This window comes from Pristiophorus japonicus, chromosome 11 (genome assembly GCF_044704955.1).
Source record: "Pristiophorus japonicus isolate sPriJap1 chromosome 11, sPriJap1.hap1, whole genome shotgun sequence".
NCBI lineage: Eukaryota > Metazoa > Chordata > Chondrichthyes > Pristiophoridae > Pristiophorus > Pristiophorus japonicus.
In genome coordinates this window covers 219,737,661-219,753,343 of record NC_091987.1, presented here as the reverse complement: position 1 = coordinate 219,753,343, position 15,683 = coordinate 219,737,661, and the positions used below count along the sequence as shown (strand labels likewise).

Sequence of the window (15,683 nt, the reverse complement as noted above, 5' to 3'; positions counted from 1 at the left end):
TTGTACCGTTCAAAGAAAAACATTTTTTCTCGTCCTTTAATTTCCCAGGCCGCCCTGAGAGTGAATCTTGACGGTGCCCAGTTCCTGAACACTATCAACTGAAGCATTCTCTAATTGACCACAACTTGCTGGTGTTCTGGTTGCAGAATTTAAAACCGCAAAGCTGCTGATATATTTACTGAACCCTTGGCAGCCCCGGGGGAACTACACTGGCATTGGTGCAATTCTGGGATAGTTTGGTTATTTTCTGGGTGGAACACTTTGGCTTTCTTTGGGCAAGACATGAATCATTCAAACCACGGGGGACACTAGTTACACATTCAGGAGCACGGAAGGAGTTGTGGAATATGTTACCAGGGGACAATGTTCAGTCAGCTTGAGAGAGACATGGTGGGTAAGTGGAGCTGATCTGGCAGAAAGGGACATCCCTGTTGGTAGGTTCCAGAAAATCCTTACCATGCATTCACTTTTTAAGGAATGTAGCAGAACCCGGTAATGGTATTGAATGTTCCCTGTGTATAATGGGACTTGGGTAAGAGTCAGTTACTGTCTGATTGATCCTGTTGGGAAGTGTATCTGCTGTTATTGACAATGTTCCTCCAACACCAATAGGGCGACCTGCAGATGATCCAGGAGGATCCCATAGCAGCTGCACTAACTCCTAGTGCTGCAGGAAAACCCCCTGTCTACACAACCCACGCAGGACAATGCGGCCCGCTGGCAGCACACCAGCTGCAATACTGCAAGCCAGCACCCAGAGTGTAAAGCTGCCCTCTGACAGAGAATACTTCGCATCTGGAGTAAGTGCGTTCAGTTCTGGGCACCGCAAGGCTATGTTGGCTCTGGAGGGGTTGCAGTGCTGTCACAGCAGAATGACACTGGGCTGAAAGGGTTCAATTATGAGGATAGGTTGCATAAACTGAGCTTTTAGTCCCTCGAGTATCGAAGAGATGATTAAAGGACTTGATGATAGGGTAGAAACTATTTCCTCTGGTGGAGCGAGTCCAGAACAAGGGGGAATAATCTTAAAATTAGAGCCAGGCATTTCACGGTGATGTCAGGAACCACTTCTTCAAAGAGTAGTCACGGTGTTTATACACGGGGCCTGCGGACCCTGGTATCTTTGCCTTGTGATTTGCTGGTTCTGTGATGCACTAGCAGTGTTGGGGATTGCAGGACACGATCTGTTCACGTCTGAGATTGATCCTAGTCGAACTGCATTCTCTGAGGGTGGTTTGTATTCAAAGCATAAACTCAATTCCAAACTGTGTTCAATCATCCAGATTTTCAGCTATACAAAGTTCAAAAATAAATGAATTTCGATTAAATCCAAAACGAGGCAATGATGGGAAAAGTCCCACCATCAGCTTGAGCCACAGTTTGCCAGATAGACTGTCACCAGACCAAATAGACCTGTAATCGCACAGTACAAACTTTATATTTAAAAAGGACAAAATATTAACATGAATAAAAAGAGTTGTGTCTTCTCTCGATAGTCTCAGGTATTCAGACCCCACATTGCACAGAACAGGTTAGAGAATAAGGTCCAGCACAAAGGTCCCAGTGTTTATGTGCGGAGAGCGGTTTACATATCCTCCACGCTCCATTTGTACGCTATCTCCTGCACCGCCTTCTTATCTGCCAGTCTGGAATACCGCTTCTGTTCAAACCCATTCGACCTGCAAGTTTAAAAAACATTCTCTTGCTGGTGCAGTGACTTCAAACGTGCGATGTGAGCGACTATATGTAATTACTGGATTATTTTTGTGAACTTCCTTCTCATCCAGGTGAGGAAGGTTGGTGACAGAGATTGGATCAGTGAGATTGCCCAAAGATCTCAGCTTCTCACTCAAACAACTACCTGCCATTTATCCATTGACAGATAGTTGCAACCTCGAAATAGGCCATTTATTGGGCACTCAGTTGCCTGAGGCTCTGAGGCACCAGTAATGAGTCACCGAGTCCACATACATGATTCTGAATGAACCTTGTGCCTAGATTGTGAGGTTAGAATGGCCCAAAGCCACAGGTGAGCAGGCTGCTGATCGAACGACCTGAACAAGCTCCAGTGGTGACAGCAGCCACCTCTCCTGCCCGCCCGCCCGCTCCCCACAAATCATCAGCAAATGAAATGACCCAGTCACAGGTCTGACACTCTCCAACTGGCACTCCTGATCAATCGCTCCAAAACTGGGAACCCACCCTGATTGAAGCGTGACTAGAGCAGGATATTTCAAACCTTCTGCAGGATTGGTGCAGGAATACTATGGTCCTGATATTCCTGTAGTGACAGGAACAGTCCCTAAGGCTGGGATACAGCAGAGAAGCTGTATGCCTTGCTGTTTAAGGCCACATACAGCACCGTGTACCTGCTTCCCCTGCCCAGCTCGGAAACCATTCCCTCTCCTCATCACAGCCATTCCCACTCATTCTATTTTCCCACTTTCTAGGGACAGGAGGAGGCCATTCAGCCCCTCGAACCCGCTCCACCATTTACCTACCTTTGCTCCGTATCCCTTGCTATTTCTTTCACTTCCACAAATCTTTGCAAGTTTTAATATTTACATTTTTAATTCAATAACCTCCAGCTGCTCCTGGTCCCACCTTTTTACGCAGCAATCCCTGCTGATACTATCTCTATACCCTGCAAGTTGTTTAATATCCCATTTACGATCAATACCATGTTTTATTCCAATTATAAACATTTTCATGTTTTTTTAAAGTTGTAGTAGTACATTACCTGTCCACTCCATCCCAGCGATACCCGGGGTAAAGGTTAAACCTGTTGGGAGGGGGTGCTGGTCCTTTGTACATCGGCTTTTCTACAAAGGGAAACAAACACACATTCAGCCGAGGCTCTGTCTTGCGTTAGTCTGAAACAACCTTCTCTCAGTACCATCGGACCGTACCATGTCTACCTCTTCTCCCCCACCCCAGTACCATCGGACTGTACCAAGTCTACCCCCCACCCCTATACCATACCAAGTCTACCCCCCATCCCAGTACCATCAGACCATACCATGTCTACTCCCCCCCCAGTACCATCGGACCGTACCATGTCTACTCCCTCCCCCCACCCCCCGTACCATCGGACCGTACCATGTCTACCCCCCCACCCCAGTACCATCGGACTGTACCAAGTCTACCACCCACCCCAATACCATCGGACCGTACCAAGTCTACCACCCACCCCAATACCATCGGACCGTACCATGTCTCTCTCTCCCCCACCCCCTGTACCATGTCTACCCCCCACCCCAGTACCATCGGACCATACCATCAGACCGTACTATGTCTACCCACCCTCTCAGTACCATCGGACCCTACCATGTGTACTCCTCCCCCCACCATCAGACCGTACCATGTCTAAACACCCCCCCCCACCACCAATACCAGTACTATCAAACGGTACCATATCTAAACCCTCACCTCCCAATACTGTAGGCCCAAACCATGTCTAAACTGCCCCCGCCTCCCTACCTCGCATCATCAGACCACATCATGTCTAAATCCCCCACCCAGCACTACTGGACCGTACCATGTCTAACCCTCCCCCACTCCCAGTACCATTGGACCGTGCCATGTCTAACATCCCCACCCAGAACCAGTGGACCGTACCATCTGTAACCCCTCCCACCTCCCCAATACCATCAGACCATACCATGTCTAACCTTTATCTCCTCCCCCCGCCGTGCACTATCAGGCTGTACCATGTCTAAATTCCTATCCCAGCACTATTGGACCTTACCATGTCTAAACCCCCCTCAGTATTGGGCCCCTTCATTTCACCATGTTTAAACTTGCCATTTTTATTCTTGGCCTCTTTTTCCTTCTTCTTCCTGATCAGCCCAGCCATGGGGTCTCCGTCTCGCTCCCTCTCACGCAGGAAACGGTCCAGATCTTCATCATCGATGTGTCGAGCGAGCGGTTTCTGCATCTCGTGAAGAGCATCTTCAACGTTCTTTCTCTGCTGCTCCTCCTGAGCCACCCTGAAACATAGGTCCCAGAGAGAAAGAATGAGAGGGGACAGAGAACACACAAAATAAGAGCAGGAGTAGGCCATTTGACCCCTCGAGCCGGCTCCATCGTGAATTCAGCTCCACTTCCCTGCCCACTCCCATAATCCTTTATTCCCTTATCTCTCAAAAATCTGTCTATCTAGCCTTAAATATATTCAAAGGTGCAGCCTCTACCACACTCTGAGGCAGCGAATTCCACAGATTTACAACCCTCAGAGAAGAAATTCCTCATCTCAGTTATAAATGGGCAGCACCTTATTCTGAGATTATGCCCCGTAGTTTTAGTTACCCTATGAGTAGAAATATCCTCTCTGCATCTACCTTGTCCAGCCCCCTCATTATCTTATATGTTTCGATAAGATCACCTCTCATTCTTCTGAACTCCAATGAGTATAGACCCAACCTACTCAACCTATCTTCAACCTAGTGAAACTTCTCTGAACAGCCTCCAATGCAAGTACATCCTTCCTTAAACACGGAGACCAAAACTGTACGCAGTACTCCAGGTGTGGCCTCACCAATACCCTGTACAGTTGTAGCAAAACTTCTCTGCTTTTAAAAAAGGAGGCAGACAAAAAGCAGGAAACTATAGACCAGTTAGCCTAACATCTGTGGTTGGGAAAATGTTGGAGTCCATTATTAAAGAAGCAGTAGCAGGACATTTGGAAAAGCAAAATTCGGTCAGGCAGAGTCAGCATGGATTTATGAAGGGGAAGTCATGTTTGACAAATTTGCTGGAGTTCTTTGAGGATGTAATGAACAGGGTGGATAAAGGGGAACCAGTAAATGTGGTGTATTTGGACTTCCAGAAGGCATTTGACAAGTTGCCACATAAAAGGTTACTGCACAAGATAAAACTTCACGGGGTTGGGGGTAATATATTAGCATGGATAGAGGATGGACTATCTAACAGAAAACAGAGAGTCGGGATAAATGGTTCATTCTCTGGTTGGCAATCAGTAACTAGTGGGGTGCCACAAGGATCAGTGCTGGGACCCCAACTATTTACAATCTACATTAACGACATGGAAGAAGGGACTGAGTGTAACGTAGCCAAGTTTGCTGACGATACAAAGATGGGAGGAAAAGCAATGTGTGAGGAGGCCACAAAAAATCTGCAAAAGGACATAGACAGGCTAAGTGAGTGGGCAAGAATTTGTCAGATGGAGTATAATGTTGGAAAGTGTGAGGTCATGCACTTTGGCAGAAAAAATGAAAGAGCAAGTTATTATTTAAATGGAGAAAAATTGCAAAGTGCTGCAGTACAGCGGGACCTGGGGGTACTTGTGCATGAAACACAAAAGGTTAGTATGCAGGTACAGCAAGTGATCAGGAAGGCCAATGGTATCTTGGTCTTTATTACAAAGGGGATGGAGTATAAAAGCAAGGAAGTCTTGCTACAGCTATACAGGGTATTGGTGAGGCCACACCTGGAGTACTGTGTACAGTTTTGGTTTTCATATTTAAGAAAGGATATACTTGCTTTGGAGGCAGTTCAGAGAAAGTTCACTAGGTTGATTCTGGAGATGAGGGGGTTGACTTATGAGGAAAGGTTCAGCCTTTATTCATTGGAGTTCAGAAGAATGAGAGGTGGTCCTATCGAAACGAATAAGATTCTGAGGGGGCTTGACAAGGTGGATGCAGAGAGGATGTTTCCACTGATGGGAGAGACTAGGGGGCATAATCTTAGAATAAGGGGCCGCCCATTTAAAACTGAGATGAGGAGGAATTTCTTCTCTCAGCGGGTTGTAAGTCTGTGGAATTTGCTGCTTCAGAGAGCTGTGGAAGCTGGGACATTGAATAAATTTAAGACGGAGATAGACAGTTTCTTAACTGATAAGGGAATAAGGGGTTATGGGGAGCGGGCAGGGAAGTTGACCTGAGTCCATGATTGGATCAGCCATGATCGTATTAAATGGCGGAGCAGGCTCGAGGGGCCCTATGGATGACTCCTGCTCCTATTTCTTATGTTCTTATGCTCTTTATATTCCATCCCAAAAATAAAGGCCAATATTACATTTGACTTCCGGATTACTTGTGCACAAGTAACCTCAGGTCCCATTGTACTGCGGCACTTTGCAATTTTTCTCCATTTAAATTAAAATCTGCTTTTCTCTTGGTTTTTTGCCATAGTGGATAATCTCTCAATTTTCTACATTATACTCCATCTGCCAAATGTTTTACCACTTTTGGGGGTGGGGGGAGGAGTGGGGGTAGAGGGGAAGGGGAAGGGGAAGGGGAAGGGGGGAGGGGAGGGGGAAGGGGGAAGGGTAAGGGAAGAGGAGGCAGGGGAGAAGGGAGGCGGGGTGAGGGGGCAGGAGAGAGGCGGGAGAGAGGAGGGGGCGGGAGAGAGGAGGGGGCGGGAGAGAGGAGGGGGCGGGAGAGAGGAGGGGGCGGGCGGCGAGGGCGTGGGGGGCGAGGGCCTGGGGGGGCGAGGGCGTGGGGGGCGAGGGCGTGGGGGGGCGAGGGCGTGGGGGGCAAGGGCGGGAGCGGGGAGGGAGAGGGCGGGGGAGGAGTGGGTGGGTGGAGGGAGAAGGGAGAGTGGGGGGATGGGGTGTTGGGAGCTAGAGGGGAAGGGGGGGCGGAGGGGGGAGTGGAAGGGGGGAACAGAAGGGGTGAAGGGGGAAACGGAGCATAATAAAATGAGTGTGTGAGACAGTTGTAGCAGCCCTGAGCCCTGTGTAAAGGGACTGTTGCAGTGAAGTACTGCCCGTCCCCTGCGCTGCTGATGCTGCAGACTGATGAATGTTCCGTCACTCTCACCCTTTGCCCCACTGGGCATATTTTTCTTGTTTTGCCGCTTTCTCCGCTTCCTTCTTCTTGTGATCGATCCGCTCCTGATCCAAGTCCCTCTTTCTCCCGCATTTGTCTCGGAACACGGTTGTGGCATTTCTGGAATCATCTTTAAAACAGGAGAAAAATAGATCTCAGCATCGTTGGGCGGTTATCACTGGGAATTTCTAAAACAGCTCCCCGTGACAACCAGGGAATTTCACATCCTCAGCCATTACAACAGAGGCAGGACCACAGAACGGCAGTGGGGCAGCTCCTCGGACACAGGGCGGGACACGCGCTCACAGATTGCTCTGCACAGTCCCTAACACCCAGCGAGAGAGGCACTCGGACAGTTGGGTAGGAGCAAGTTGTCTGTTGGTCCTCTTCGTTGGGGAATGTGATGAAGCACGAGGGTTTGGGTGCAGACAGCCTAAGAGGGGGAGAACTTACTCACATTTCCCCACAGCAATGGCTGGAGTGTAAAAGGGAGGATGTGCAGTCAGACATACTGAGGGAGACGAAGATGACAAACTAAGGGCCCAAGTTTCCACATGATTTGCGCCTGATTTTTAGGAGCAACTGGTGGAGAACGGACTATCTTAGAAATCGCAATTCTCCACATTTTTTTTTCTGCAGTTCTAGTCAGTTAGAACAGTTCCACTTTGGAACAGAATTTTTTCTTCAAAAGGGGGCGTGTCCGGCCACTGACGCCTGATTTCAAAGTTTCCACAGTGAAAACGTACTCCAAACTAACTTAGAATGGAGCAAGTGAAGATTTTTGTAGAACTGAAAAAACCTGTTCTACACATTAAAAAATCAGGCGCAGGTTACAAATTAGGCGTCCAGAACGAGGTGGGGGGGGGGGGGGGGGGGAAAGGGAAGTCATTAAATTCTACAATAATTCCTTATTTATACTTCTACAAATATTATACAAATAAATCCAACCGGAATAAACATTTATAAGCAAAGAAAAGATTAAATAAACCATCTTCCTACCTGTGTGAAATTGCTTCAGGCAGGCCTTTCGGGCCCGAGACCGTCCCCAGCACCAGATTTACAGGTAGGTGGCGTTGGGTCGGGTCAGGTTGGTTCGGGTCGGGGGGAGGGAGGGAGGGAGGGGGGGGGGAGGGAGGGAGAGGGAGGGGGAGGTCAGGTCGGATCCAGTCCGGGGGCGGGGGGGGGGGGGAGCGGGAGTCGAGTCGAGTCGGGTCGGGTCGGGTCCAGTCGGAGGGCGGGAGTCGGGGGTGGGGGGAGGAGCGGGAGTCAGGTCGGGTCCAGTCGAGGGGGGGGGGGGGGGAGGCGGGAGCGGGAGACGGGTCGGGTCCAGTTGGGGGGGCGGGAGTCGGGTCGGGTCCAGTCAGGGGGGGGGAGCTGGAGTCAGGTTGGGTCCGGTCCGGGGGGGGGGGGGGGGGGGGGGAAATCGGGTCGGTGTCAGGGGCGGGGGTCGGTGTCGGGTCGGGGGGGGGGGGGGGGGGTGTGTGGGAAGCGGGAGTCGAGTCGGGAGGAAGCAGGAGCTGGCCGTGGGAGGAGCCTTATTCACGCAGCCCCAGTGAGGCCATTCGGCCAGGGCTAGGGGCTGCGTGCTTCGGGCCCCTCCCACACAGTTTCGGGCGCCTGGAGCTACTGCACATGCGCGCCCACTGTAGCGCGCATGTGCAGAGGTCCCGGCACTGTTTTCAGCGCAGGGAGCTGGCTCCGCCCCCTACAGCTCCTGCTGCGCTGCGCCGAGGGCCAGAGGACCTGCAGGTAGGTGGAGAATACGGAGGATTTTTTTAGGCGCACTTTGTGGCGCGAAAAACGGGCGTCCAGGTCGGGACTGCGCCGTTCTAGGCACGTGTGGAAACTTGGGCCCTATATTTCTAACAATAACGCACCACCTTGTTTATCTCAAGTTTAACTCGACTGGAAATAAATCCAGGCCTTTTTCCAAATCTGTTTTTTTAATTCCAGAAATACAGTAATCCTTTCCTAAAACATTTTGCCATCTTCTTCCTTTCATATCTCCGCACTACGCACTGGACACACTATTCCTTAACTGGGGGAGTGAACAGCTGATTGGCTTTAGGGTGTTTGCCAACAGCTGGCTGAAAATATTTATTAAATTTTCCCATCAAAGGAGCGATGGAGTTTTCCTCGCTCTACAGCATTCCACACCCAAGCAACCCTCTGTCTCCCAACCCGCCCTCTCACTCACTTAGTGACAGTTCCAACTCAATGACCGCTTGTCAGCAGCTCCACAACCAGGAGGTAAACACTTTTCCCATTCACTATCAGAACCCTTCATCATTTTAAAATCCTTGATTAAATCTCCTCATACTCTTCTGTTACGGTGGGAATAGTTGCAGTGCCTCAAGTCTCCTCTCATCCCTGCCATTACCTGGATGAATCAATCCTCTCTATGGCTCCAAAACTACACACACTCTAACTGTGGTCTAACCAATGTTTTGTATAAGTTTATTACCTCATTCCTCTTGCACTCTATGCTGCTACTTATAAAACACAAATTGCTATTGGCTTTTTAAAATGTCTTTATCAACCTGCACACACACTTTCAGAGAATTGTGAATTTAAATCCCCAGGGTCTCTCTGTTCCCCCCACATCCTGCAGCCCCTTTGCGTTGCGTGCACATTCCCATTCGTTATTTTTCCTCACACTCCACCATGTTAAACTGCAGCCGCCACCTCTCTGCCCATTCTGCTCACCTGGCCATGTCCTTCTGAAGTCTTTAACAGTCCTCACTGTTTGCCAGACCCCGAATTTTATGCCTTCGTAAATTTTGATTTAAAAGAAACTGTTTATACCCAATTCTAAATCATATAATTAGAGAGGGGGAGAGAGAAAAAGAGTGAGAGTAAGAACAACTCAGCCCTGACCCCTAGGGTATACCCAATTCCAACCCTTCTTCAATATTAATGAATTAAAACATCAGCCTTATTAACATCAGCAAAGCCACTGAGTTGTTGAGTCAGGGGTTAAATGTCAGGGGTTAAATGTCAGGGGTTGAATTTCTTATTAAGATGGAAAGTGAAGTAGTCCAATCCAAAACTAGGGATCTAAATCTAAACAAAGGAAACTACGAAGGTATTGAGGAATAAATTGGCTATGATAAATTGGGAAGATTCATTAAAAGGCATGACAGTGGATAAGCAATGGCTAATATTTAAGGAACGAATGCATGAATTGCAACAGTTATACATTCCTTTCTAGTGTAAAAACACAAAAGGAAAAGTGGCTCAACCATGGCTAACAAAAAAAAATTAAGGATATTATTAGATCCAAAGAGGAGTTATACAAAGTTGCCAGAAAAAGTAGCCTGAGGATTGGGAGCAGTTTAGAATTCAGCAAAAAAGGACCAAGAGATTGATTAAGAGGGGAAAAATAGATATGAGAGTAAACTTGCAAGGAACATAAAAACCGATTGCAAAAGTTTCTACAAGTATGTAAAAAGAAAAAGATTAGTGAAGACAAATGTAGGTCCTTTACAGACAGAAACGGGAGAATTTATAATGGGGAACAAGGAAATGGCAGAAAAATTAAATACTTTGGTTCTGTCTTCACAGAAGAGGACACAAATAACGTCCCAGAAATGCTAGGGAACCAAGGGTCTAGAGAGCAAGAAGAATTAAAGGAAATGATTATTAGTAAAAAAATAGTGCTGGAGAAACTAATGGGACTGAAGGCAGATAAATCCCCAGGGCCTGATGATCTGCATCCCAGAGTACTAAACAAGGTAGTCATGGAAATAGTAAATGCATTGGTTGTCATCTTCCAAAATTCTATAGATTATGGATCAGTTCCTGCAGATTGGAGGTTGGCAAATGTAACCCCACTATTTAAAAAAAGGAGGGAGAGAGAAAACGGGGAACTACAGACCGGTTAGCCTGACATCAGTAGTAGGGAAAATGCTGGAGTCTATTATAAAAGGATGTGATAACGGCATACTTAGATAATATCAACGGGATTAGACAAAGGCAACATGGATTTATGAAAGGAAAATCATGTTTGACAAACCTACGGGAGTTTTTTGAGGATGTAACTGATAGAATAGATAAGGGAGAACCAGTGGATGTAGTGCATTTGGATTTTCAGAAGGCCTTTGATAAAGTCCCACATAAGAGGTTAGTGTGCAAAATTAAAGCACATAGGATTGGGGGTAAAGTATTGTCATGGATTGAAAATTGGTTAACTGACAGGAAAGAGAGAGTAGGAATAAACGGGTCTTTTTCGGGGTGGCGGACAGTGACTAGTGGGGTACCACAGGGATCAGTGCTGGGGCCCCAGCTATTCACAATATATATATAAATGATTTGGATGAGGGAACCAAATGTAATATTTCCAAGTTTGCTGTGACACAAATCTAGATGGGATTGTGAGTTGTGAGGAGGATGCAAAGATGCTGCAAGGCGATTTAGATAGGTTGAGTGAGTGGCAGATGCAGTATAACGTGGATAAATGTGAAGTTATCTACTTGGTAGGAAAAACATAAGGACAAAGCATTATTTAAATGGTGATGGCTTGGAAAGTGTGGATGTACAGAGGGACCTGGGTGTCCTTGTACATCAGTCATTGAACACAAACATGCAGATGCAGCAAGCAGTTAGGAAGGCAAATGGAATGTTGGCCTTCATTGCAAGAGGATTTGAGTACAGGAGCAAGGATGTCTTACTACAGTTATACAGGGCCTTGGTTAGACCGCACCTGGAGTATTGTGTGCAATTTTGGTCTCTTTACCCAAGAAAGGATATACTTGCCATAGAGGGAGTGCAGCAAAGATTCACCAGACTGATTCCTGGGATGGCAGGACTGTCGTATGAGGAGAGATTGGGTCGACTGGGCCTGTATTCACTGGAGTTTAGAAGAATGAGAGGGGATCTCATTGAAATATATAAAATTCTGACTGGATTGGACAGACTGGATGCGGGGAGAATGTTTCCCCGGGGCTGGGAAGTCTAGAACAAGGGGTCACAGTCTCAGGATACGGGGTAGGAAATTTAGGAGCGAGATGAGGAGAAATGTTTTCACTCAGAGGGTGGTGAACCTGTGGAATTCTCTACCACAGAAGGCTGTGGAGGCCAGGTCACTGAATATATTTAAGAGGAAGATAGATAGATTTCTAGACACAAAAGGCATCAAGGGGTATGGGGGAAAAGCGGGAATATGGTGTTGAGATAGAGGATCAGCCATGATCATATTGAATGGCAGAGCAGGCTCGAGGGGCCGAATGGCCTACTCCTGCTCCTATTTTCTATGTTTCTATGCACCACTTCATATTACTGAGCTAGAGAAAGCAGGTCTGTGCTGAGCCAGTAGTGGCGGGACTGGAGGAGCTACAATAGATGTCAGTGTCACTGAGAACAGCTAACAATACTGCTCCTGACCCCTATACACTCACCCTGCTGGAACGTGCAGGTATTTGACCATCAGGTATGGGCAGATCAGAGCCTGTAGTGATGCCCCCCCCATCCCGGTTAAATACTCTGTTCAGGTTCCCACATGAAGAATAGGCATTTAAGCAGGGTAAAAAGGGGGGGGGGGCGGTGGGAATAGCGAGGCCACAGAGTCAGCTTCATCAGGGAAAAAAATCACATGCTGGGACTGCCTGCGTGTGCTGCGTTGATACCAACAACATCGGTAGGACTAAGAAAGGTTCTGCTGAGGGAGTATGAGCAGGCTAGGGGCTAAATTACAAAGCAGAACCAGAAAGGTAATAATCTCTGATTAATATCTGAGCCACAAGCAAATTGGCATAGGGTCAATAAGATCCAAAAGTGTCTCAAAGATTGGTGTGGGAGAAATGGGTTTCAACTCATGGGGCACTGACCAGTACTGGGGAAAGTGGGAGCGCTTTTGTTAGGATGGCTTCACTTGAACCGTGCTGGGACCGGTGTCCTGGCGAATTGAATAACGAGGGCTTTTAAACTAAATAGTGGGGGGGAGGGGGTTCAAGTGAGGGGAAATTTAGAAAGTTAAAGAGAACGGACAAGACAATAGCGCAGGGTAGCGATAGGGTTAATGATAACCAGAGTGTGACAGGAAGGGACAGAACGTACAAGCAGAAGAGTGCACCAGAAAATAGAGTCAGAGGAGGGAAAATAGTAAAAGGACATAATTAAAGGCTCTTTATCTGAATGCACGCAGCATTTGTAACACGATGGATGAATTGATGGTACAAATAGATATAAATGGGTATGATCTGATAGCCATTACAGAGACGTGGTTGCAAGGTGACCAAGGCTGGGAACTAAATATTCAGGGGTACTTGGTATTTCAGAAAGATAGGCAGAAAGTGAAGTGGTTCTGTGAATAAAGGATGAGATCAGTGCAGTCATGTGAAATTCTCTTAGCTTGGAAAATCAAGATGTAGAATTAATTTGGGTGGAGATAAAAGAAATAGCAATTTAAATTTTCATATAGATTGGACAAATCAAATTGGAAAGGTAGCCTCGAAGACAAGTTCATAGAGTGTCTTGCAGTTTCTTACAACAATACGTTGTGGAATCAACCAGAGAACAGGCTATTTTAGATCTGGTAATGTGTAATGAGACAGGATTAATTAATGATCTCTTAGAAAAGGATCCTCTAGGGAAGAGTGATCATAACATGTTAGAATTTCACATTTAGTTTGAGAGTGAGAAACTCGTGTCTTAAACCTAAATAAAGGCAATTAAAAAGGTATGAAGACAGAGTTGGCTAAAGTGGACTGGGAAAATAGATCAAAAGGTCAGGTGGTAGATAAGCAGTGGCAGACATTTAAGGAGATATTTAATTATTCTCAACAAAGATATATTCCACTGAGAAAGAGTCTACAAGAAGGATGAACCATCCGTGGCTAACTAAGGAAGTTAAGGATGGCATCAAATTGAAAGAAAAGGCAGACAATGTTGTGAAGATTAGTAATAGGCCAGAAGATTCGAAACATTTTAGAAACCAGCAAAGGATGACTAAAAAATAATAAAGAGGGAGAAAATAGATTATGCCAGTAAACAGCAAGAAATATAAAAACAGACAGTAAGAGTCTCTACATCTATACAAGAGGTCGTGGCCCAGGAGCGGTGGGGTCGTGGCCCAGGAGCGGAGGGGTCGTGGCCCAGGAGCGGAGGGGTCGTGGCCCAGGAGCGGAGGGGTCGTGGCCCAGGAGCGGAGGGGTCGTGGCCCGGGAGCGGTGGGGTCGTGGCCCGGGAGCGGTGGGGTCGTGGCCCGGGAGCGGTGGGGTCGTGGCCCGGGAGCGGTGGGGTCGTGGCCCGGGAGCGGTGGGGTCGTGGCCCGGGAGCGGTGGGGTCGTGGCCCGGGAGCGGTGGGGTCGTGGCCCGGGAGCGGAGGGGTCGTGGCCCGGGAGCGGTGGGGTCGTGGCCCTGGAGCGGCGGGGTCGTGGCCCAGGAGCGGCGGGGTCGTGGCCCAGGAGCGGCGGGGTCGTGGCCCAGGAGCGGTGGGGTCGTGGCCCAGGAGCGGCGGGGTCGTGGCCCGGGAGCGGTGGGGTCGTGGCCCGGGAGCGGCGGGGTCGTGGCCCAGGAGCGGCGGGGTCGTGGCCCAGGAGCGGCGGGGTCGTGGCCCAGGAGCGGTGGGGTCGTGGCCCAGGAGCGGTGGGGTCGTGGCCCGGGAGCGGCGGGGTCATGGCCAGAGGCCCAGGAGCGGTGGGGTCGTGACCAGAGGCCCAGGAGCGGTGGGGTCGTGGCCAGAGGCCCAGGAGCGGTGGGGTCGTGGCCCGGGAGCGGTGGGGTCGTGGCCCAGGAGCGGCGGGGTCGTGGCCCAGGAGCGGCGGGGTCGTGGCCAGAGGCCCAGGAGCGGTGGGGTCGTGGCCCGGGAGCGGCGGGGTCGTGGCCCGGGAGCGGAGGGGTCGTGGCCCGGGAGCGGAGGGGTCGTGGCCCAGGAGCGGTGGGGTCGTGGCCCGGGAGCGGAGGGGTCGTGGCCCAGGAGCGGCGGGGTCGTGGCCCGGGAGCGGAGGGGTCGTGGCCCGGGAGCGGAAGGGTCGTGGCCCAGGAGCGGTGGGGTCGTGGCCCAGGAGCGGCGGGGTCGTGGCCCGGGAGCGGCGGGGTCGTGGCCCGGGAGCGGCGGGGTCGTGGCCCGGGAGCGGCGGGGTCGTGGCCCGGGAGCGGCGGGGTCGTGGCCCGGGAGCGGTGGGGTCGTGGCCCGGGAGCGGTGGGGTCGTGGCCCGGGAGCGGAGGGGTCGTGGCCCAGGAGCGGTGGGGTCGTGGCCCAGGAGCGGCGGGGTCGTGGCCCGGGAGCGGTGGGGTCGTGGCCCGGGAGCGGTGGGGTCGTGGCCCGGGAGCGGTGGGGTCGTGGCCCGGGAGCGGAGGGGTCGTGGCCCGGGAGCGGAGGGGTCGTGGCCCGGGAGCGGTGGGGTCGTGGCCCAGGAGCGGCGGGGTCGTGGCCCAGGAGCGGCAACGTCAGGGTCCAGAATCCCAGCAGCGAGGCAGAGGCCCAGGAGCGGCGCAGCATATAACAGAAGGGTCGGGGCCCAGGGAAGGTGCAGCACAGGCCCAGCCCACACTGCGATATGTGTACACACTGGGTCTGTGCAGCAGAGCAGGTCTCCAGTCTCTTGGTTAATCCTTGCCACTGGACCAAGACCGAGCTCTGTCAAGCCCGTGTGGTGGCTGGTGTGCAACGGCCACCCCACGTTAAAAGAATCCACACACAGGCATCTTCCATCCTTCAGGATGTAGCTCGGGAAACACCTGTGAACTCATCCCTTTTTGGTGTGAAAGCGGGTCATCCGCGATACGAGGGACTGCCTAATACTATACAACTAAAAGGAAAAAAAATAGCTAAAGTAAATGTTGGTCCCTTAGAGGATGAGACTGGGGAATTAATAATGGGAAACAAGGAAATGGCAGAGACTTTGAACAAATATTTTGTATTGGTCTTCATGGTAGAAGACACTAAAAACA

The 15,683-nt window shown here is 50.0% G+C and overlaps 1 protein-coding gene across 1 annotated transcript in view; it reads right to left on the bottom strand.

The window, feature by feature from the left end:
* Positions 1–1,410: 1,410 nt before the first annotated feature.
* Positions 1,411–15,683, bottom strand: part of bud13 (BUD13 homolog) — a 40,703-nt gene continuing 26,430 nt past the window's right edge. Inside the window, exons 8-11 of the mRNA XM_070894603.1 lie at positions 6,783–6,921; positions 3,805–3,989; positions 2,741–2,822; positions 1,411–1,679 (exon numbers count right to left, since the gene is read on the bottom strand). Of these exons, the coding sequence (XP_070750704.1) occupies positions 1,586–1,679; positions 2,741–2,822; positions 3,805–3,989; positions 6,783–6,921 (500 nt within the window). The 3' untranslated portion in view covers positions 1,411–1,585. The remainder of the gene's footprint in view (positions 1,680–2,740; positions 2,823–3,804; positions 3,990–6,782; positions 6,922–15,683) is intronic.